We start from the raw sequence: 24,099 nt of genomic DNA, 5'->3' as shown, positions 1-24,099 counted from the left end.
AATTACAATTGGGACCATTGATATAGTAAAACGGGTTCATTTGACCCGAGGGCAACATGAGCCTATTATAAGTCTACTTTGAATTGGTTGAGAAATGGTGTCATATATACCTGAGCAATGAATTTGTGATTTTTATAAGAACTGTAATAAATTGGTAACATAAAATGGTTATGTTAGATCTGTGTGCATTCAGCCACTGTCAAAACAGTTTTACTTCTGTATTGCACAAATTTACAATTTAGTGCTGGACTACCTTGCTTTATTTTGTTCTGGTTCCAAATTTTGATATTAAAAGGATGCGGTCCCTGAGAAAAAATCTGTATTTGACTGCAGGTAAATCATTCTGTGCTTGTTTTACTCCTGCTGAAGGACAGTAGTAAAGGTTTGGAAGTAATAATCTGATCAAGGTCTCTATCCCCCTAAACCTGTCTTAAATGTTTTAGCTAATCTGTGCCAAGTGCAGCCTAGCATTTAACCAAGTGCAGGTTAATATGTGATGTTTCAGCTGCTGTTTACTGAATACAATGGTTAACAATAAAGTCTTGTAGGTGCTGATATGAACGTCTGTAGTACCAGTGAGGTTCAAGTGCAGTTTCACTATTTAGGCGCAAGAGGGCAATCTTTAATCTGTTATGTTTAGTTTCGCATTGTAGAGCTATAAAGGAATGCATTTATATTATACTGTTCAAATTCACCAAATATAAATTCAGAGAATATAACTTTGCATTAAGGTTTCTTTGAATTTGAATGAAAAGCCCCTTGGCTCCATTAAACTGTTGTGTGTGGCAGTGCGAAGCATCACTGTTGCCCTCAGTTGCATCAACTCTAGTGATTGTATAAGACTTCAGCCCTCACTGGTTTTCTATTAAAATGTGAATAACCTGCTACAGTGCAGTACATTATTATCACACTGCCTTTATAGTGCCTCACGGTGGCTGTACCCAAAGATCTTTGTGTTCATGACTGTCCACTGTCCTACATTGAGACCATTAAAGGGGCACCCATACATATGTAATTTGATATTTATGTGTTTTAATGATAATATCACTGCAGTAACAGACTTTTGAAGACAGTGTATTATTTGTCTTTCTTTACTATATTTTCTTGGAGTATACTGTGCTCTGACAGTCATTGTTACTTGCAAAAGGAGAGTCCAGACATCAATGTGACTTTTGTTTGTACAAGATGTAGTATAGTTTGTATTTGGTGGAACACTGGTGAAATCCTTCATTCTTTTCCCGAAACTTGGCTGTAGCTATCCTGAACCAAAGGTAATTGTTTTGTGTTTAACTCAGACAAGCAAATAAAAATCAGTTCAATTTAAACCACTAAACTAAGAAATACTTATTTTAGGTTTTTTTTCATTGCTGCTACAGGGAAATGTGACCATTTTATCTTGACTGCTAAGAACAGTTAGACTTTATCACACAGTTGATGAGCTGTGGAGTTGTCCGTCCCCCTTGTTGGAAACGCTCTTGTTTGAGATTGTCTATCATAACGGTTGATACATAGTTAATATTTAATATAACATAATAATATGTAACGGTCTGTAAATTAAAATGTACATGACAATCCAATAATTTCAGTGTAAAAAATCCACTCAAAAGATTCTGAATGCTGGGTAGTGGGGACCCATACCCATGTTGGCTGGGTTTCCAACTTTCCTCTGTCCTCACACTTAACACTGGGACCCCCCAGGGTTGTGTGTTGAGTCCCCTGCTCTGCACCTTATCAGAATCAGCTTTATTTGCCAGGTATGAGGACACATACAAGGAATTTTGCTTTGGAATGTGTTACTCACAATGAGCTTACTCATACAAAACAAACAACAAAACAAACATACACAAAATAAACAGAAACAATATAGACAGGTTGAGACAATAGTGCAATGAAGAGTGCAAAGTATCCAGGAGTAAATTATTATTATGATAGTTATTTTAATTATGGAGCATAGTGCAAAAGGATGCTGGAATAAATAGTATTATGTTATTGTATTATGTATTATGTACATGACTGCACCTCATCTCATGACAGCAATATTTTTCATCTAGTTTGCAGATGACATCACTGTAGCAGGTCTTAGTCCCAACAACGATGAGTCCAAAAATCCATGAAATCTCCACCTGATGCTCCACCAACAACCTGTCTCTCAACACCTCTCATACCAAAGAGGTGGTGGTAGACTTCCGCAGGAAGAGGACTGACTTTGCCCCGGTCTACATCAATGGGGACACTGCGGAGAGGGTAAGGATTTGAAATTCCTGGGAACATACATCTCACAGGACATCACATGGGCAACCAACACCACAGCCCTTGTGAAGAAAGCACAGCAGCGGCTGTACTTTCTCAGGTCCCTCAACAAAATCAACCTGTCCCAGAAGCTGCTTTTATCCTTTTACAACTGTTTTCAGGGCCAGCTATTGCTATAGCCCCCCAAAATGTGTTGGGGGCGCCGTGTCGCCTTTAAAACTACTTCCCATTAATAAGAATTAGAATGACAAGCAAATTGAAATATGTTTATTAAACTGTCTCATTCAGAGACCATGTCACAAACGGGGCTCTGTATGTCAGGAGGTCTGAGTTCTACGGCATCAGCAGAGCAATCACGTAATGCACAGCAGACTAGGTGCAGGTGGATTACTTTCTGAAATATAGTGACTTTATTCTTGTAAAAGCCTATTGTTTTATCACTTTATTTTTCTCAAAATATCACAAATCTCAGAGAACACAGATGAGATATATTTTAAATGTGCACAAACTTTTGAACATGAGCAGAAATCTTGCTATAACACATCTGCCGCTAAACTCAATGTCGCCTAGGGCAACCAGAGGTTAACCGGCCCTGACTGTTCTGTCCAAAGTATCATCTCGCACGACATTCTGGTTACACCAATGCTGACAAAAAGGCGCTGGACAGAGTTAGGAAATTAGCACAAAACATAATTCACACACAGCTCCGCTCACTCACTCACATATATCACACCAGATGCCTGCAGCATAGTTTTTATCCAAGTGGCATAAAAACACCTGAATTCATGACATATAGGCTATGGTATGCACTGCACTTTATGGAATATCTCTTCTTTTAGCTACTTGTCAATTCTTATAATTTATTTACTTATTTATTGCTGTGTTCATGTCTTTTTTATTGTCTTAATTCATGTTTTACTACGGTGTCTTGTCATATTATATGTCACCACCAGGGGACGTGCAATTGAAATTTCGTTGTTTTATCCAATGACAATAAAGGCATTCTTCTTCTTTTCTAAAAACAAACACTCGGCTTGGGTTTAACTGCCTATGGGTTTAAAGGCTATAGAAGGTGTTGGGCTGTTTGTCTCTAAGATAAACACATTGGAGAAGGCCTTATTTTAAAAATAAAACCGTAGTTCCACCGAGGTTTAGCCTCACGTGGGCTCCAGCTACAGCCCAGACCCATGCAGTCACTGGGATCTTGGGCGGCACGATGGGCGGTGCCGGTGGTGTGAAGTCAAACAAACTATGCACGAACCGGTTCGTCCTGGCACCCCGTTGGCTCGCATGATGGTAAATCACTGACGTCGGCAGAATCCCATTCGCTATATTATAAGGCATCAAGTTTAGCTGTCAAACAACGGTCAAGTGTCATATATTGCCCCACTTACAAACACGTTAGTGATATCATCTGTGGCCATAGTCAGCTGTTATGGAGCACATAAAGGATGGGTGGTTTACGGAAACATGTACGCTATGGCCGGGGCAAGCGATGAGCCTCCAAGTGGAAGAGGTCCTCTACCACAAGAAATCCAAATTTCAAGATGTTATGGTTTTCAAGAGGTGAGTACTTTAGCTACAAAACTTGGCTAACGTTGCTAGCTGTTAGCGTCTACTAGCAGTGAATGAGCAACCTGAAGCTCGTGGGATCTTGGGAAGTTTATTCAGCTGGTAACGTTGGCTTACCTGTGGGTTGTTATTACGTTTGTAGCTCTGGCAGTGCGAACCTACCTTTGTCACGAAACAGATGTTGGCTCACAAACAAACTAGCTAGTTAGGTAGCGAAGTAATTATTGGATGACACTGAAGTTGGTATCTGATTCGAAGCTTCCGATTTGGCAGTTTAGGGGACATTTAATGGAAACTTAAAACTGAAGTCAGCTTCCGATTGACTACATTAACCCAAGTCCAGATCCTAAACCACCTACCTAGACCTGTCAAATCTGGACTAAATTATCCCCTTTATTGCATTTTCACAAACACAATATCGTTTTCACAAATCTAAAACTGTGTTGTTAACAATTTAGTCCTGATTTGACAAGTCTAGGTAGAGTGTTTTTTGTTTTTTTTATTTGGACCTGATCTAATGTGGTCAATCGGAAGCTAACTTCAGCTTTAAGTTTCCCTTTAATTTCTCCTCAACTGCCGAATAGGAAGTTGCGAATCGGATGCCAACTTCAGCGTGGTTAGCCAAGGTGGTAACGTGGAGTGTAAGGTTAACGGTAAACGTTGTAGGTCGGTCATGGTAGCAATCTTTTATTTATTTACGCTCTCAAATAACTAGCGATCATGTACTAGACAGCTGCTGCATCTTGGCATAAGTTATGTACATATTCTGAGTTAGTCAGTTTAGCTTCAGGTTTCCAAGTGGAAGAGGTCCTCTACCACAAGAAATCCAAATTTCAAGATGTTATGGTTTTCAAGATGTGAGTACTTTAGCTACAAAACTTGGCTAACATTGCTCGGTGTTAGTCAACTTAGCTTCAGCTTTCAAATGTGCCTCTCATGCTTTTCTGTAACATCACTTTTCAGTAAAACCTATGGGAATGTCTTGGTGCTGGATGGAGTGATCCAATGCACAGAGAGAGATGAGTTTGCCTATCAAGAGATGATTGCCAACCTTCCCCTGTGCAGTCACCCTTGCCCCAAGAAGGTATGTGAGATCTTTTGTTGGAAAATGCATGAATCTGCAGTATGACTCAGGATGAGTCATGTTTCTTTGTCTTGACAGTCTTGACAGTCCTGACAGTCCAGCCTGTTTCCCTTTTATACAGGTGCTGATTATTGGCGGTGGAGATGGTGGCGTGCTAAGGGAAGTGGTGAAGAATCCTCTGGTGGAATCAGTGGTTCTGTGTGAGATAGATGAGGTGGGAGCAACAAACACCGACAAGGATTCTAGCTTCTCTATAGAGCAGGCATCTTCAACAGGGGTCCTCAGAGTCAATGCAGGAGGCTTCCAAATTAGACTTAATTTTTTAAGCTTATATATACATATAAGCTCAATTTCAGATTCATAATTGTATTTTGAAGTTGTGCCAGAATAGGTTTCAAAAGACATTTTCAAATCCTGTTTTCACCAGGTCTCTGTTTTAGCTACAGAGTAAGACATCTCACTTCTATCCTGTCTTTGTTGGGAGTTGCACATATGTAGCTAGGTAATGATAACATGATAACAAAAAAATGTTGAAGATCCCTGCTCTATAGAGCGGTACTGATTACTGTTTTTTCCTAATACTGCACCTGAGTAATGCCTGCTCTTATCCCTGTTGATGTTGTCTGTGCTGTAGGATGTCATCAACGCATCCAAGAAGTTCCTCCCTGGGATGGCCAAAGGGTTTTACAGTCCCAAGCTCATCCTCCATGTTGGAGACGGCTTTGAATTCATGAAGAAGAACCAGGATGCCTTTGACATCATTATAACAGATTCATCAGACCCTGTTGGTAGGTGCCTGTTTTTTTTTTTTTAATTGTTAAAATACTTTTTTTGCCAACTGTTTAAAAAAGGAATATTTTTGTTGCAGGACCTGCTGAGAGTTTGTTCAAGGAGTCTTACTATCAACTGATGAAGGCAGCGTTGAGAAACGGTGGAATTCTTTGTTCCCAGGGTAACTTTATATTTCATCTCAGTTTTTTGTTAAATGTTTGAGGAGGGCTGTACTTTTAGTAAAGTGCTGAATTGAGTAAAAGTCATAACTATGCTTCTAAATGACAATTCTTCCAAAAAAAAGTCTTCCAAAATAACTGTTTTTCATGGCTTTTATTACCTCCTCTGGAGCTGTTATGTTCCCATTTATATATTCTGTTTTCCAACTACCTCGAGATGGAATGAATTTTTAATAGAAGGCACACAAGAAATGAGCAAGTCCTTTCTTCTGCTCTTGTGTCAATTTCACAGGAGAGTGTCAATGGCTCCATTTGGAGCTGATAAAGGAGATGCGAACCTTCTGCAAGACCCTTTTCCCTGTGGTGGACTATGCCTACAGCACCATCCCAACGTATCCCAGTGGCCAAATTGGATTCATGCTCTGCAGTACAAATCCTGTAAGTGTGCTCGCCATTCTCCTTTTCCGATCCACGCCTGATTGTTGTCGGATTGCCTATAAATGCCAAATAGCTGTCTATCTATATATATCTATCTATCTATCTATCTATCTATAAATAAATAAATACAATTTCTTTTTATATTTAAACAGTTGAATAAAACATACAGTGGGGAGAACAAGTATTTGATACACTGCTGATTTTGCAGGTTTTCCTACTTACATCCATACATACAGCCCCATCCATCCTCCCCTCAATGCGGTCCAGTCGTCCTGTCCCCTTTGCAGAAAAGCCTCCCCAAAGAATGATGTTTCCACCTCCCATGCCTTACAGTTGGGATGGTGTTCTTGGGGTTGTACTTGAGCAGGGGGACCTTGCGTGTGCTGCAGGATTTTATTCCATGACGGCGTAGTGTGTTACTAATGCTTTTCTTTGAGACTGTGGTCCCAGCTCTCTCCAGGTCATTGACCAGGTCCTGCCGTGTAGTTCTGGGCTGATCCCTCACCTTCCTCACGATCATTGCCCCACGAGGTGAGATCTATCATGGAGCCCCAGACCGAGGGAGATTGACCGTCATCTTGAACTTCTTCCATTTTCTAATAATTAACAGTTGTTGCCCTTTCACCAAGCTGCTTGCCTGTTGTCCTTTAGCCCATCCCAGCCTTGTGCAGGTCTACAATTTTATCCCTGATGTCCTTACACAGCTCTCTGGTCTTGGCCATTGAGGAGAGGTTGGAGTTTTAGATTCTATTTCACAGTTGAAGTTTACCTTTGACAAAAATTACAGACCTCTACATGATTTTTAAGTAGGAAAACCTGCAAAATTGGCAGTGTATCAAATACTTGTTCTCCCCACTGCAGTACACTACACACACACTGAAAAAGGCACATTGCATGCACCTCAACAATTTCTCCTTGCGATCAAATGTTTAATTCCAAAACAAAAAGAGGAAATACGGGAAGGAGGGAGAGCGAATCGTAAAAACATTTTGTAGCACAAGAACTTGTCTGCGATTTCTTGGTGATTGGTAATGTCCATCAAATAACGAGGTGCTTCTTCACTTTTGAATTAGGAAACAAATTTCCTGGAACCAATGAGAGCGCTGTCAAAAGAAGAAATGGAAAATATGAACCTTAGATATTACAACCCTGAAATTCACAAAGCATCATTCATCCTGCCTCAGTTTGCAAAAAAGGTAATTTTGTTTTTTATTTTTTGTGTGCAGTTCAAAACTGTTGAAGGATATTTGATTCTTTATTACTTCGCATCTTCTTGTCCATTGACAGGTACTCAATGAAGCATGACCAAAAACAACAGACGACTATGTTCAACCTGTAGCTGGCACAGATCAACAACTATGTTCTACGGCTTCTTCACCTCCTCAACGCAGTTCAGCACCAATGAAGAGAGTATCCTCCTAAAGATTTTATGGTTGGGGGCACCTAATAATCGGTGGATGGGTACACACTGAGTGATACAGTTAAAGTGTTCATTCCAATGTTTTCTTCCACGCTCTTGGTGTTTTTATTTATTTTACTGATGTGTTTTTTTTTTGTTTGTTTTTTCATTTTTACTGACTGTAATTGTCTTATCAGCATTTTGCGGAGAGCAATTTGCTGGGCTGGGCTGAGTGGGAAGAGCATTGCTGTCAATTCTGACCTCACTCTGAAACTGTACACTGTCTATTAGATTCAGTGCATTTACATATTATGTAATACATTACATACCACATAGAGGTTGTACGTGTAATGTATTGCTGTACTTTTATTTGTAATATTTAATACTGGTTTGTGCTCATAGGAAAATACACAGTTGCCATCATGGCATGACTGTATATTCAGAGTACTAATGTGTCCTCTTTACACATGAACCCTATAGTGCCTGAAATTGGTTGTTGTTGATTAAAAAAAAAAGACTTATTATGTATCTGTCAAAGTATACTGGGCACATATAGTGGCCTAGAAGAAAGCTCAAGTGTCAATAGTCGAGAAAAGTGTCCCTTTTTAAAAAAAAAAAGAAGAAAAAAACACAAATTTAACATGAAATAAATCTGCTCAGCTTTGACTTATCTATTTGATATGGAATTATTTCTAACAGTGGTAAAATACAAATTAAGCAAACATGTAAAATGCCACTGGAGCTTTGCAATGTGGGAAATGTAAATTCATTATGCAGCGAGTAACTTGCTGTATTGACTACCTGTGGTAGGCTTGTACTGTGGTGAGCCTGTATGCTGAGTCATTACAAACATATTTAGTTAGTACCTATTATAAGTCTACTTTGAATTGGTTGAGAAATGGTGTCATATATACCTGAGCAATGAATTTGTGATTTTTATAAGAACTGTAATAAATTGGTAACATAAAATGGTTATGTAAGATCTGTGTGCATTCAGCTACTCCCAGGTTTACTTAGACATATGCTTGTGTATTGCACAAAATTACAACTTAATGCAGGACTACTTTGCTTTATTTTTTTCTGGTTTTGAGGATGTGGTGCCTGGGAAAAAAAGAAATCTGTATGTGAATGCAGGTAAATCATTCTGTGCTTGTTTTACTCCTTCCAAAGGACAGTAGAAAAGGTTAGGAAGTAATAATCTGATCAAGGTTTCTATCCCCTAAACCTATGTGATGTGTTTCAGCTGCTGTTTACTAAAAACAAAGTTTAAAAATAAAGTCTTGTAGATGCTGATATGAACGTCTGTAGTACCAGTGAGGTTCAAGTGCAGTTTCAGTATTTAGGCGCAAGAGGGCAATCTTTAATCTGTTATGTTTAGTTTCACATTCTAGAGCTATAAAGGAATGCATTTATATTATACTGTTCAAATTCACCAAATATAAATTCAGAGAATATAACTTTGCATTAAGGTTTCTTTGAATTTGAATGAAAAGCCCCTTGGCTCCATTAAATTGTTGTGTGTGGCAGTGCGAAGCATCACTGTTGCCCTCAGTTGCATCAACTCTAGTGATTGTATAAGACTTCAGCCCTCACTGGTTTTCTATTAAAATGTGAATAACCTGCTACAGTGCAGTACATTATTATCACACTGCCTTTATAGTGCCTCACGGTGGCTGTACCCAAAGATCTTTGTGTTCACGAGTGTCCGCTGTCTTACATTGAGACCATTGAAGGGGTACCCATACATATGTAATTTGATATTTATGTGTTATAATGATAACATCACTGCGCTAACAGACTTCTGAAGACAGTGTATTACTTGTCTTTTATTTTAAACTAATATGTCAATAATTATAAGTCAAATTTAAATGTTTTTTTTCCAGTGCATTAAGACAAGTTTACCCACATGTCCAGATTCACCTGTGTAATAGATAACACTCAACACATAATCCTCAGATGATATCTGAGCCAGTGTTCCTTTTTGATCCCTTTCAGAGAGCTGTTTAATTTTTGCTGGAAGCCATACATGAAGTAGATGTAGTGTAAATGAAGACTTCCATGCACATTAATAAGATCTGGGAGCACCCATGCTGATGTTTTTCCCAGTTTCAAGTTGCTTTCAGGTTGTGTTGAAGATATTTATAAGGAACCCAGCTGTTGTAGATTCTTCAAACACACGGAATTGCTCATCTATAGGCGTTTCAACAGTCAGCTAATCTTTGGCCCTAGGCCTTCTTGAGATCAGCAGTGTACGGAGAAAATACCTCAAACACTGTTTTGAAAGCACAACAAATCCCTTTGAACATATCCAAGGCGTACTGAAATATAAGTGCTGCATGTTCCCTGCCCGTAGCACCGTCTAAAGACGTTACAACAGTAAACCCCATACATAGTGCTATTTCAGTGATCTATCCTAAAGGGCAGCTTCTAAAACACTTGACAATAGTGTATGTGTTATGCGACTCTCCATAATGATTTTGGGTGAAGAGTTTATCTCGTGTAAACCAGTATGATTGAGTTTGGCAGTAGTTAAGGATTAGCTTACACAAATCTTTTCTATGAACTACATTTAATGATGCTATCTAGCTATATACAAAGGCCACAATATTTAGAAATAAATTAGCCTTTATGGAAGCTACAGCATATGTTTTTGCATAACCTCCACATAATATCACACAAATGCATACAATATCATTTGAGATGAGCAAAAACTGTAATGTATTCTGCTTCATTAGTATTTCAGTTAATGCCATATAAATCAAATGAACAGTGTCCAAAAATGTACTCTGAATTTGCACTTGGAGCCAGATACCACTCATTAGTTTAATCCAAACAGCTTAGTCCATAATGTGAATTTAATTGAACTGCACCCTACTGTAGACTATACTGTCTTTTCCTGGAGTATACTGTGCTCTCACAGTCACTGGTCCATGTAAAAGGACAGTCCAAGCATTAATGTAACTTTTGTTTGTACAAGATGTAGTATAGTTTGTATTTGGTGGAACACTGGTGAAATCCTTCATTCATTTCCCAAAACCTGCCTGTAGCTATCCTGAACCAAAGGTAATTGTTTTGTGTTTAATTCAGACAAGCAAATAAAAATCAGTTCAATTTAAACCACTAAACTGCCAATGTTCATTTAGACCAAAGTTAACCATCAACACAATTGTATAGCACTAAATTGCTGAAAAAGAAATGCTTCTTCCTTTCTTTTCAACAACTATTTTTACGCCACTGTATTGGTGGTGTTCATTTCCTGAAGGCACTTCCTCCAGTCATGGTGAGTTTCAGACCGCTCAATTGTAATCTGCAGGTGTTATAGAGGCACTGTGACAGGAATCTGATGTTGACAGAAGTACAGAGCTAAACACTCGGATTTCTAATGATAAATCGGCTTGTGGGTGAGTTTGCGTTTCTTTTAGTTTTTTTTCATTGCTGCTACAGGAAAGTGTGACAAATTTATCTTGATTGTTATGAATGGTTAGACTATATAACACAGTTGATGAGTTGTCGAATTGTACGTCCCCCTTGTCTGGACAGGTCTTGTTTGAGATTGTATAATAACTGTTGATACATAGTTAACATGCTGATGTCAAAACCTGCTTTTAGCCCAGTGACGGCGTTTCCCTCGACAGATTTTCCCAATTTGTCAAAAAGGTTAAGTGTTCAGCGATTCCATTTGTTCTGTCCTGAACCCTTTATCTCCCTTCCTCTTTCACACTCATGAACACATCCCTCCTTCCCCCACACACACCCCAACACACCCACTCATACACCCTCCGTCATACACCCACTACCCTGTACGTCAGTGGCAGACAGGGGTAGAGGCATATAAAAGAGTGAGGGACTTTGGAGGTAGAGCAGAAGAAACATCAGTGGTTTCCAAATCTTGTGACCAGCTGCCAGCAACTGCACTTCCTCCATCACTTTCCTCTGGATCTCTGAGCTGCTCAGACTCTGTCTCTCTTCCTCAAAAACACACTCACACACTCTTATCTCTGTGAGCCTCCTGTGACTGTAGCCCTGGTCTGTCACCTGCACTCCTGCCACAAAATGCAGCTTCTGGTGGTGTTAGCAGCTCTCATGGGGGTTCTGTTCAGCGTTAGAGCAGCCGCCATGCTTCCTGTGGAGGATAGGAGCTCCATCCATGTGGACAGGGTGAGGACATTTTTATTGTTCATAGGTAGTTAATGGGGAATTTCCAAAATGTTACTCATACTATTATTCGTAGATTTGTCAATTTATTTGTTGGGAAATATGTAATAATAATTATAACTTTCAAAAGAACGACGCTAATATCAAGATTGCTTCTCAATCTAATATCAAGATTTTTGCTTGATAAACAAAAATAAATTTTGTGATAAGCCTGTGACACGTCTAATTTACATTTTTATCATAATTTTCAATATGAAGTGAATAGTCTTTAATTCATCCTGTTAATTCGTACAGTCTTAAATGTGAAGTCAAAAAGAACAATATTTTAGACTTGAGCTAGCTATAAGACGTTAAATTTATGTAATAATAATTATATCTTTCAAAAGAACGAACCTAATATCAAGATTGCTTAAGAAATAAACAACAATACATCTTGTAATAAGCTTGTTATATTTCCAATTTGCATTTTTATCATCACTTTCAATATGAAGTTAATAGTCTTTAATTCATCACCGTTAATTAACACCGTCTTAAATGTGAAGTCAAAAAGAATAATAGTTTAGACCTAAGTTAGATATAAAACGTTAAATGTTCACATTTTTAATGATCTTGTCTCTTTAATAATATGTGTAATTATAACATATGTATTTGGTTTTTGGTCAGGAGCTGAGCAAAGAGCGCAAGGAGCTGATTCTGAAGCTGGTGTCTGGGTTGTTGGATGGAGCTCTAGACACCAACGTGTTGCCGGGGGAAGCAGCACTTGTGGATCTTGAGGAGCCGCTGGAGTCCCGTCTGGAGGAGAGGGCTGTCTACAACAGGCTATCACTGCCTCAGCGCGACCGCAAAGCCCCCTGTAAAAACTTCTTCTGGAAAACTTTCACCTCCTGCTAACAGTGCTCCAAAACATCTGGCTCTGCCTGCCTACTGCACTCCTTCTCTGCCAGCTCCACATGAACTGTAGTAGACCTCAGCTGTACATATCATCTACACCTGTCAGACATGCAGCATCGATGGACTTCACTGACACAGTGTGTCTGTTTGAATATTAATTATTTCTGTATCTATTTATGTATGCACAGTATGTATTTATGTATGTAGTTGTTTCTTTCAGTGTCAATAAAGCATGGATATAACATTTGAGATGGTAATCTCAGTGAATTACTTTTGTAAATTGTTCACAAATGAAAAGGTCATATCTTCCACCGGCTTCTACAATATAAATGCAAAGTCAGATTTCATGCAAAATTTGTGACTGTACTTTTATTGATGATGATACAATTGAATTGGGAAAATATTGTGTATATGTTTCTATGTCTACTAAAAAACAAGTTGCTGTCGTAAATGGCACACTGCGGATTTTTCCTTGTCTCTGTATCCGCAGTCATTCATTTCATGAAAAGCCAATTTTAACAACAGAGTGGAGCAGTTCATTACGTGGGTATCTTACTTATTGTGCTTTATACTTGTTTCTGTGTAACTGTCTTTTCAGTTTATAGACAAAACAACATTACATTATACTTATTGCATAAGAAAACATTTAATATTCCAATTTAGAAACAAAACTGGAATAAAATTGCCACAATTAAATACGTAAATTAAAAGCATTATACAGATTTCTAAATACAAACTATGTAATTACTGTATTAAATCAAAATAATTTTATTGTGCCTTAATGCTTTGTACATATAGAAAACATATAAATATATTTTAACACAGCAATGGTGGAGAGAGTCTGCAATGTAAAATAATTATACATGTTTTATCAGTGGCGAGACAGTGGTCTTTAATTAATTCATGGTCACAAGTTGAGGGAGATGCTTCAGTGAATTATCACAGGTCGTTACATATGTCAGTAAGATAGGGAGCTAAATTAGTCAGAAGATTCCCCTGTATTCACTCAACGCTGTCAGCAGGAGCTGCAGTTGAGCATGTGTAGTCTGGAAGGTATAAACCTTGAAAAAAGTGAAAACAGTGAAAAAAGTGTGTAGTGTTGATATGAATATGACCTGACTGATAATAGTGAAAACACAAACAAAGCTGTTATTGCATCTTCAGATAATGGAGTTTTTCCTTGTGTGACCCTATCAAATGGTTTTGGATTCTTGCTGCAAACAAGAATCTGCTTTGGCTTTCGACGGCTGGTCCTCAATCAGTAACACTACCACACACATCATAGCCCTTCGGCATGTATGACCAGTGGGATATGTGTGTCTTTTAACTCCCTTACACTGAGTAAGGGAGTGGAGTAGATGCTGGACACAATCAAGTATGACTTTCAAGCTGGCCCTAAGTCCCAATTAGTGAACTGATGGATTTCATGTGGGACATTACCAACTTAAAATACCCTGTGGTTTGAGGCCGCTCAAATTTAATTTATTGAGAACTTTTCTGGTATAGGAAATAAAATCCTCTATTCCAGACTCAAGCAACACAAAACATACATATATATATATATATATGTATACACTACCGGTCAAAAGTTTGGGGTAACTTAGAAATTTCCAATTGCACTCCATTATAGACAGAATCCCAGCTGAGATTAGTTGCCTTGTTTTTTTAACCAGGGCAGCAGTTTTTAGATTACATTATGTGCTTACAAAATTGCATAAGGGTTGTCCAATGTTTTCTTAGTTAGTTTTTTTAAATGATATCAGATTAGTAAACAGAATGTGCCTTTGGAACATTGGATGAATGGTTGCTGATAATGGGCAATGTAGATATTGCATTAAAGATCACCCACCCACTCAGATCAGCTGCTATCCTGTCTATGATGGAGTGAAATGGAAATTTGTAAGTGAACCCAAACTTTTGACCGGTAGTGTATATATATATATACACACACATGTTGTTTTTATTAAAAACATTTAGTTCATGATTAAAATAAGTTACAAATAAGTAATCTTTTTATAGTGGTGAATATATAGACAATCACACCACCAAGCAAAAAACAACTCTTTGCATTAAATAGAGGACTGCTGAATAATGAAACCAAATAGCTGACAATTATATAAGCACCTTCAGTACATTATTGATTAATGTATAACAAAACTAATGTAAAACACACACATACATACTGGTATTTCTTTCTTTCACACTAATTCCTTTGGCTCGATCTGAGAATTAAAATTAAAAGTGAAATTTCTTAGCTGTGGTAGGTTTTGGTATATACTATAAGAGACATCCCTGCAGTGTTTATCAGGTCAAGCTGTGTGTGCCATAACAGGGAAAACTGGCCAAGCAGAACTGAATCCAGATTGGCTCTCAGAGCAAAAGGCGAGCTAATGTTCACCTCGGCTCAAAGATTGTTAGTTAGATTTTTTATTAAGTTCTATACTAAAATTGGTGTTCCTGTTAATCAATGAGTAAAAAATAGCTAACAGGAGAAACACTGAATTATACAATCATCCTCTGGTTAATATTGTGTGGGACGTTACCTGCCAGCAGTAATTTATCCCCATTATTTAGCAGAAGATGTTTGGCACTGGGCAATAATCAAATGAAATACTTATATTGAAATGGGTGAATTATTTAGTACCCTACAATAATGTACCAGACACTATAGAAATCCTACACAGTCAGAGAAAAAGCAAAGCTCAGAGTAGTTTCCATACACTTGTATCAGCTGGGTTTTTGTATCATTATCTTCCTGAACAGGATGAATAGGAGATAATGGCTCATAAATGTGTGTGTTTCGTGGTGCCAAGACATGAGTTAACATAAATTCACATACAGATTTAATTACAGTCGAAACATTGAAACCACATGCTGACATTTTTTCCTTTTATTGACAGTTACAGGAAAAAAGCTCTTGAATGATCCATCCTAGCTTTTATTGAACAAGGCTGCATAATCCTCTGAAAACACCACTTGGTGGTGGATTACAGTTCCGCAGATTTCAATGCGTTGTAATTACATGGTTTCCTCGCACTCTGCTCCGCCGCTCCCTTTAATGACACTGAATAGACAAAAGCTCCTGTGGGCTTACTTGATTACAGTTCATCATGCAGCATCTTTCCTTCTTACATGCATTAAAAAAAAACATATCAAAATGACACATTTAGGTTTACGGCTTGTAGGAGAATAACGAGACCAAAGATAACAATGATTTTGATGAATAGAGAGAAATGCCAAACACAAAAGATGTTTATACTCCTAAAAAAGCAGAAGCTGATGTCAAACCTGGGGCTGAGATGATAAACACAAAACAATTGATGTCGGTAGAGGTGCTGTCCACTCCTGACTTCATGCCCTTGGGCTTAAATGAGCATGCAGTGGAGCAACATCAAAGCTGATGCCTGCAAGCAAAGCATTTTATTGGCTTTCCTTTTGATCTGAAGGAGGAGGGTAAGGAGTGCTCAGGCCTACCTGTGTATTTCAAATTTAAATTTGACTTTATATGTGCCGGTGTTTAAAATTACAAAGACTTAGTTTGTGTTGGTGCTCTTCATAGGAGGAAAAACAACATTTACATATGGCTTATGATTTGTGGCTATTTCATGATGAAGATTGTTATCTCTCAGTGCAAAAAAGTCAGCATAAGTCATCTGGGGAATTACTTCTAATGATAATTATTACATTAGTAAATATATACCACAAATAAATATTAAGACAGTGTTAGTATATTATAAATATTCCATCAATAATTATATTTTCATAATAACATTTAGTCAATGTGTAATATGAAAGGGGTCATTAGTATATACAGACAAACCCACAGAAAATTATTATCCATCTATTTTTATAGAGATGTTATCTAGAAATACATAGTATACTACAGATTATACTATACTATGATTGTACTCTGCCTCACTGAATGCTACTTGATCACTGTGTTTGTCTGTGTTTGTGTTTCACTCATGTGTCAAAACTCATTTTCATCCTCCCACTAGTGAGAATTTAGAAATGGTTAACATCAAACTCTTCTCCAACCTGGCCTTGATCGGTCGAGACAGGCCAAATTAACACGCAGCGATCTACTAATGCTTCTGTGAAGAAGTGTGAACAGGCAGGTTGTGTGGCAATCCCCCGCTGAAAGAAAAAGATGTCTCCTCTTTACAACAAACACTATAAACAAAGAGTTGCATTATGCTGATAGAAAAAAAGTGTTTACATAAAAGAGACTGGAATGATCTTTCAATGGAATGTTTTACAGGTACTGCAGCTGATTGCTAATAGAATGTGTACTCAAAGCAGTCAATTAGAAATAACCACATTTATTTTAGATCTCATCTAAGAAAAAGAAAGGAAAAACACTCATCATACCCTTCCTAAATTGCAGTGCATGCCTTATACAGTGAATGTACATGTTTTGTTTGAAATACAAAACAGAGATGGAAGTTCGGTGCAGTCTGTAGACATGTACTTGTACTTTATTAACCCAGTGACTCTGGACACAGTGCCTGCAGCAGCCTTATTCATCTCTGTCAGCCAGGCTCAATTTGTTTAGTTGTGACATTTGAGATTGTATCCAGTACACGGTATGGCTGACAGGCTGAGACATTTTGAAGTAAAATAAAGATATTACAAACCATTTTAAAAAATGTTCTAGGGAAAGGACGTGCCGAGTAGGAATAATGAACCTGTCTCTCTGTGTATGCAGCAGGTTTGTATCACTCTGGTGACAGATCATTAGAACCTTTTCAGAGCCTATTCAGTTTTCAGTTGAAAGTTTTATGATTCCATATCTTCCTGCTGTTAAAATGTTGTTGCCTCCTTATCTTTTTCATCATGATTTTAGCGAGTAAGTTATAACAGAACAACTGACAGCCAGATGTCTCTGATTAAATGAATTATGCTTTTCCAATACATCACAAAGAGCTGCATCATCAGAATTAGGAAGTCTTTGACCGCTCAATGATGCCCCATTCTGCCAGAGCAATGTATTCTTTCACACATAACACACAAGCTAAAGTGTTGTCTGATGTATTTTTTCTCAAAGAGTTCTCCTGTTTGGGAGCACCGATGGGAATGGAGAGATTGTTTTCCCCAGCAGGGTCTAATGATGCCTGATGGCTTATTCAGCCACCCAGTGCCAGCGCTAAAAGCTGATCATTATAGGGCCCTCTGCTCTTTCAGTGTTAAAGCCATGGCTCCAAAAATGAGCTGTCACCAGCGTGAGGAAGGGATGCAACACACCTGTCACGATAGTGACCCTGTTTATTCTGGATGCCACTACCTTGTGAAGCTGGGCAGGTTACATTTATTGTAGCAAAGAGTAGCAATCTTATCAGTTTAACATAAGTGTGCTGAAGATGACAACTACCTCAAGTTTTTTTCCTTCACAGTGTAATTAGGACTACCAGTTAAAAGAATAAAAACTGAAAATGTTGACTGGATTATTCCCAATGACCATGTTGAAAAAAAGACTACAACCATTTGTGAGGCTTAACATGTTTAGCACTTTGCATAAGGTTTAGCTCATTAGGTGTGAATGTCTGCAAAAACTTTCCTTGCAAGAGTGGCTAAAACCATGTGCAAAGTAAATGTAGTTATTATTTAAAGACTTAAAAGTCTATTAAAACAGACTTCATTACAGTTCACTTTGGCCTAAAATAATCTCTCTATTTTTGGGCCTTTGTTCACTCAGCAGGCATACAGGTAATGTGTGGAGAGAGAGAGAGGAAGGTGATATACACCAGTGGTCCGTGAATGGCCAGATTACATGCTACACATTTTAGACCTCTGTGCCGCCGTGACACCCTAGTACACATGACACCCTAACATAATCCTTTGTTAAAACACAAAACTTTTTTTTGTCACAGGAACAGTCTAACTATATATAAAAAATATACGGGTCTATATTGCCAGTACAATATATGTCATGGTTTTTGTCCTTGTGTCATGTTTCTGATTTAGTTGGTTTCATGTTTTCTGTTTGTTTTCATGGACTTTATGTTTTATTTTGAAATCCACTGTTTGTCTTTGTTCACTTCCTGCCTTTGTTTGTTTCTCGCCGTTTATGATTACCTCCCCCATATATATATATATATATATATATATATATATATATATATATATATATATATTGCTCACTTACCCTTTGCCAGATTGTTATTACTCCTCTTGTGTCTCACTCTCCAGCATTATCCAGTGTTTCCTGATCTTTTGCATGTATTTTCGACCACGTCTTTGGCCTGTTGGATTTGTACCGCTGCCTGGATTGTTTATTAATTACTAAACAGACTCACCTTCTACTCTGTGTTGAGTTGAACATTTGAGTCCAACATTGTACCTGTGACAGTACAATCTGGCCAAGAAGGACCCAGCCGACTCCGGTATGGATCCAGCTGGGTTTATTTCGGATGAACTTTGTCTACTTGTTTTTGACTTGGTAGAGCTAAAGGTCATGTGGAAGGAGGCCAGTAGTGAGTACCAAAAGGAGAAATCTTTGTTGGATGCTCATGAGAAGGTGTCGGAGAAACCTTGGTTAAAAGACTCTATACTTCTTTGGGCGATACGCTTCATTTCCACTCCTACTCATCCAACAGCTAATATGTCTAATTCATATAAACCTGTTTCTCGGCCTGCTAGCATTATGGCCACAGGTTCTTTCTTTGCAACCCGGCCTGCCCCTTTGCCTACATTTCCTAGTTGTGTCATTTCTTAACCTGGAGGAGAGCCAGAGACTTTTGTGACTTTATTCCAATGTGCTGCTATGTGTGCGAGACGGAAAGAGGCAGCCAAAGCAGCCAGCCTTCAAGCTGGAAAACAGGGGCTCAGTACGCTTTCTAGCAGTTCCTCCAGACTCCTGTCTGTCGGTCCTGCTACCTGTTCAGCAAGCGCCCTCAACAACAAGCAGTCCTTTGAGGGGACCCGCCTGGCTATATTCCCTGGAACTCGTGGAAGCCGTAGGGTCAACATGGCTCCCGATGCCATGTCCAGCGTCAACCTCAACTGTGCAGCGGGCCCAAGCCCCTGGTGCTCTACGTCAACTGACCTCCCAGTGTCTACGCAGACCGTTCTCCCAGAGTGAGAGAGACCGGCGCTCCAGAGACTTTGCCGGTCTCCGGCACCTCAGAGACTGACCTAGAGGCTTTGCCGGTGTATTTTAGCCTGTTTGTTTTCAATGTACCACTGGTGGTTCGAAATTGGAACGCACCATAAAAGGACGTTATTACTTGCATTAAACCGTCATAAACACGCTCAAGTCATACATTGTTAGAAAGCTTAAAGTCTCATGATTCCATCGAGTCCACACACAAAGCAGCGGTTATTGCAAAAACCTTTGCTCATAATAACCTCCCCCATATATATATATATATATATATATATATATATATATATATATATATATATATAATATATATATATATATATATATTTGCTCACTTACCCTTTGCCAGATTGTTATTACTCCTCTTGTGTCTCACTCTCCAGCATTTTCCAGTGTTTCCTGATCTTTTGCATGTATTTTCGACCACGTCTTCTGCCTGTTGGATTTACACCGTTGCCTCGATTGTTTATTAATTAATAAACAGACGCACCTTCTACTCTGTGTTGAGCAAGATGAACATTTGAGTCCAACATTGTACCCATGACAATAAACTCATTTAAAACGTCATCATTTATGAGACATAATGCATTATATCTTTATAATATGTAGTTCATGACATCCTTCCCTTTGAACCTTTCAATACTAATTTAGACCAGTGGACTACAACCACTTTGATGGCAAATCAACCTAAAATTGCTCAGCAGATTATGCAGTTAAAGGCAATTTTATACTTACCAGACCTACAAATACAATGGGATCCATTTATAGAACACTACAATGCCATACATAAAATGCTGCATACAGAGAGTTATTTGCACAATATATAATGTTTTTGTTTTAAAAGTTTTAATCTAAGATAAATATTTCATCCACAAACCGTGAGTCAAGTTGAGCAGCAAGTGTATCATCAGAGGGGCAGAGGCATTGCACTGTGAGGGTGGGGTTGTACTTTTGGTAGCAATGCAAAACGTGTAAAGATTAATTGTTTTGTGCTTCACTGACCAACTGAATGACTCTGTACACTGATAACTAATCACGTTATCTGTGTTTGTCTCAAGGCTGTAAAAACCAAATCCAGAACTCCTTCAGGCTGTGAGCCTCAAGACCAATTTCCACTGGCTTTCCACTGGCTTAGAAAAGTTAGAAAAATACTTACAGTTGTACAGTATTGATATAAGGATAGAGCTGGGCAATATATCAACACTATATCTAGCCTTATATATCATCTTAGATTTGGGAATCGGGACATCACATAAGTGTTGTCTTTTCTTGGTTTTAAAGGCTGCATTATGGCAAAGTGATTTCATTTTCTGAATTTACCTGACTTACAAGCTGTTTTATTATTTGCTCTTACCCACTTAGTCATTGTATCCACTTTATTGGGGATTAGTTATCAAAATTCATTGTGTTAACATTTTACGAAAGCACCAAAAGTTAACCCTATTGGGTAACGGTTAGGGTTAATCCCCTAGAATATCAATGTGTTTGGTCAAAAATATGGTAATATTTGATTTTATTTTTTCATAATACCCAGCTCTATCTTAAGATGAATGAAGCTGATTAAAAATACAAATTGTAATTAAAGAAAGAAACACTCAAGTCATATGCATTGTCATATAGACCCTAGCTATAACTTTATATCGCTGAGTGCAGCTGTATTATAGTCACTTAACTTCTATCGGAGTATCGATTATGATACAGCGGTGAGACTTGCAGTCGCAGTTCATTAGTTTGGCTTTGACACTAAGTGTCAGGAGCCACTCATGGTGAAATTGCGTTGGATGCCGCAACAGTGTCATTAGAAGAACTGGACTGAAGGGATGGAGGAAAGCGCCATAAGATGGTATTAACAGTCTTGTTTGAGCAGTCCAGTGTCTTGTATGATATGTGTAATATAGGTCTCTAATCACAAAGTTGACACTCCTGTGATTAGCTACCAGAACTGTCCATGTTTGGCTCAGCCTTTGCACCTAGTAATAGATTTGTTGCCACAGCAGCAGATGAGGATCTCAAGTAATATTATTTTCTCATATGTAGTGCTGCTTAAGACTATTTTAAGGACAATTGGGCCCCTTGTGGGATGGCAATGCACCTGATTGCAGTTGCTCTAACAACATAAAATCCCTGCAGTCTTGCGTGATGCAGAAACACACACACAAAAAAGATCCTAAATGTTACCACAGCATTACGGGTGACAGTGATGGTTTTCCTTTATTAATGGCATGTGAAGTCCTTGCTGCTGCCGACGAGAGAGTTGTGCCATTACTCATATCAGAAATCCATGTTAAATGTTCAGGCTGACCATCATTTCTCTCAAGCCTAACAGACCCGAAAATGTTTAATCAATTGTACAAGAAATAACCCACCATTAATATTTCTATTGGAGTTATTGAGTCATGGCAGGTCAGCACTATTATCTAGTTTCATACGTACTGTATATATATATATTTTAATATATAAGTTGATGCATTATGTTAGCAAAAGAAATAGTCCTTGCTGATCACTTGCAGACTTACCAAGAACCTAATTAGAGTTGAGTCATTTTTTTCTTTGAGGCATTTTCTGACTTGAGAAAATTAAGTTGGGTAAGCAAGTTACAAATTCTCCCCTAGCCTTAAATTGTAATTCAGTAGTTTTGTAAAGGAGTGCTGTTTGAAACATAATGAAGGGAAATGTCCGGTGGCGCTGAGGCACCCTAATGAAGGAATGGATTCAAAGGCGAGAGCAGCACCTGTGTGCCATTTCTCATCATTGCCTGTTCGTACCCACATCACTGAATGCTTTACTGCCTTATGGCAGTCCATTGAATTGCTAAAGCTGGGGCCTGTTTGAATTAGCAAGGAAATGACCGTATTTGTTATCTGTGAAAAAGAGCCATGCCGGTGCCAAATCGAAAGAGTAATGGGCCTGACGTCAGGAATGAAATCCAGCACAAAAAGGCTCAACATCAATTCATCAGGAGACATTATTTATAATTAGCATCTGGGGATGCTGGGAACCAAGATGCACAATAAATTATACACTGAACACTAGCGTATGGGACACTTTTGTAGTATGAACAGCAGGTCTTACAACCCTTAAAATCCCCCCACCCCCCCTCCGAAAATTGTTTATGAAAAGAGCAGTGCAGCATTCATCAGCATGCACCAATTTCACAAGCTGAACAATTTGGATTCGTTGAGATTATATATTTGTAAATGTTGGCAATTTTCGTTGAATATCGTTTTTTCAGATAATTTTGGCAGATTTCCCCCTGTAATAATATAAAGTTATATTTCCCTCCTTTAACATTGATTGCGCCCATCAAGATGATAACACAGCACCAATAAAATCTTTTCTTTGCAAATCCCATTTTCTCTAAAAACCACCCCTAAAGACAGCTCTCGCTGAAGAAAAACATGCAGGAAATTGAAGTGAGTGGCAAGAATTTGCTGAGACATTTCCAGGTGTATTTAATACATTCTCTGTGCCCACGCACAATAAGTAATAACAATGGCAGTGTTAATGGAAACATTAAACGAAAACCTGCTGCTCCCCACAGAACAAAGAAAACTATTAATATATATTGACGCCATTCAATCAATTCTGTGTCTTTTGGCTCGTGACCATCTGGCCTCGAGGCAGCAGCAGAGTGAGTTACTGGAACGGCCAGAAGCGACATTTGAAACCTATTTTTTTCTATTTTGTGAATTAATTGTGGATGTTCCTGCCGGAAACATTTTATATTTCTGCATTAAAAGTTCAGACACTGACAAATGACGCAAGTATCTGACACTAAGAGACATCTTGGCCTCTGCTGCTTTTAAACTGTCTTTTATTTGCAGGAGGTAGTGTACTATGGAAGCATAAACTCTATCGTGTGTGCATATAACTACAGTGGACAAGCAAATTACAGTGGATTAACTCTACATTGTTCCTCTGTGTTCAGCTAAAATGACACTTCCCCACTTATTCAAGTCCTTAATTACAGTTTACAGAATGTGGGTGCATGGTTGAAACTACTGTGATTGCAGCCAGTGGAAAGGAAGAAGAGAAAGAGGATGGCAGAATGATGTCGTAGAGAGGGTAAATACACTTACAATGTGTGCTAGCATGTCTAGGAGTTCACTTTTTTTCCAAACACAAGATATTCAGAGAGATGTGTAAGTAGTAAAAAATGAGAAAAAAAATGAAAGAAACTTTCCTTTTTTTGTTTTCTTCCAGCATCTTCTTTCACATTGATTTGAAGCTCTCGCTCTCTCTCTCTCTCTCTCTCTCT

General features: G+C 38.4%; 3 protein-coding genes across 5 annotated transcripts in view; all 3 read left to right on the top strand.

The window, feature by feature from the left end:
* Positions 1-169, top strand: part of cntn3a.2 (contactin 3a, tandem duplicate 2) — a 57,377-nt gene extending 57,208 nt beyond the window's left edge. Inside the window, exon 24 of the transcript XR_004332688.1 lies at positions 73-169. The gene's annotated coding sequence lies outside the window, so the exon portion shown is untranslated. The remainder of the gene's footprint in view (positions 1-72) is intronic.
* A 3,410-nt stretch (positions 170-3,579) lies between these two features.
* On the top strand, positions 3,580-8,299 carry srm (spermidine synthase). Of its 3 annotated transcripts, XM_032520600.1 has the most exons (9): positions 3,598-3,766; positions 4,630-4,679; positions 4,786-4,906; positions 5,028-5,120; positions 5,541-5,694; positions 5,775-5,858; positions 6,149-6,294; positions 7,368-7,490; positions 7,582-8,299. In XM_032520600.1, exons 1-9 carry the CDS (start codon positions 3,686-3,688, stop codon positions 7,597-7,599), a joined length of 870 nt encoding a protein of 289 aa, XP_032376491.1. In that variant the 5' UTR covers positions 3,598-3,685; the 3' UTR covers positions 7,600-8,299. The 3 variants fall into 3 exon arrangements, with proteins under 3 accessions (XP_032376492.1, XP_032376490.1, XP_032376491.1); XM_032520599.1 differs by lacking the exon at positions 4,630-4,679 and having other exon boundaries at positions 3,581-3,816; XM_032520601.1 differs by lacking the exons at positions 4,630-4,679; positions 7,368-7,490; positions 7,582-8,299 and adding an exon at positions 7,265-7,291 and having other exon boundaries at positions 3,580-3,816; positions 6,149-6,369.
* A 3,232-nt stretch (positions 8,300-11,531) lies between these two features.
* On the top strand, positions 11,532-12,988 carry sst6.1 (somatostatin family member 6.1). The gene is made up of 2 exons (XM_032521213.1): positions 11,532-11,851; positions 12,512-12,988. Exons 1-2 carry the CDS (start codon positions 11,747-11,749, stop codon positions 12,737-12,739), a joined length of 333 nt encoding a protein of 110 aa, XP_032377104.1. The 5' UTR covers positions 11,532-11,746; the 3' UTR covers positions 12,740-12,988.
* The last annotated feature ends 11,111 nt before the right edge of the window (positions 12,989-24,099 follow it).

This window comes from Etheostoma spectabile, chromosome 7, assembly GCF_008692095.1.
Source record: "Etheostoma spectabile isolate EspeVRDwgs_2016 chromosome 7, UIUC_Espe_1.0, whole genome shotgun sequence".
NCBI classification, from domain to species: domain Eukaryota; kingdom Metazoa; phylum Chordata; class Actinopteri; order Perciformes; family Percidae; genus Etheostoma; species Etheostoma spectabile.
The sequence above is the reverse complement of the archived record's forward strand: the minus strand, read 5'-3'. Positions and strand labels throughout refer to the sequence as shown.

Excerpts from the sequence above, each read along its gene's own strand:
- sst6.1 (XM_032521213.1), top strand. The coding sequence starts at position 11,747 with ATGCAGCTTCTGGTGGTGTTAGCAGCTCTCATGGGGGTTCTGTTCAGC. Across the intron at positions 11,852-12,511 it reads GCTCCATCCATGTGGACAGG|GAGCTGAGCAAAGAGCGCAA; the intron begins GTGAGGACATTT and ends GTTTTTGGTCAG.
- srm (XM_032520599.1), top strand. The coding sequence starts at position 3,686 with ATGGAGCACATAAAGGATGGGTGGTTTACGGAAACATGTACGCTATGG. Across the intron at positions 5,695-5,774 it reads AGATTCATCAGACCCTGTTG|GACCTGCTGAGAGTTTGTTC; the intron begins GTAGGTGCCTGT and ends TTTTTGTTGCAG. Across the intron at positions 6,295-7,367 it reads TGCTCTGCAGTACAAATCCT|GAAACAAATTTCCTGGAACC; the intron begins GTAAGTGTGCTC and ends CTTTTGAATTAG.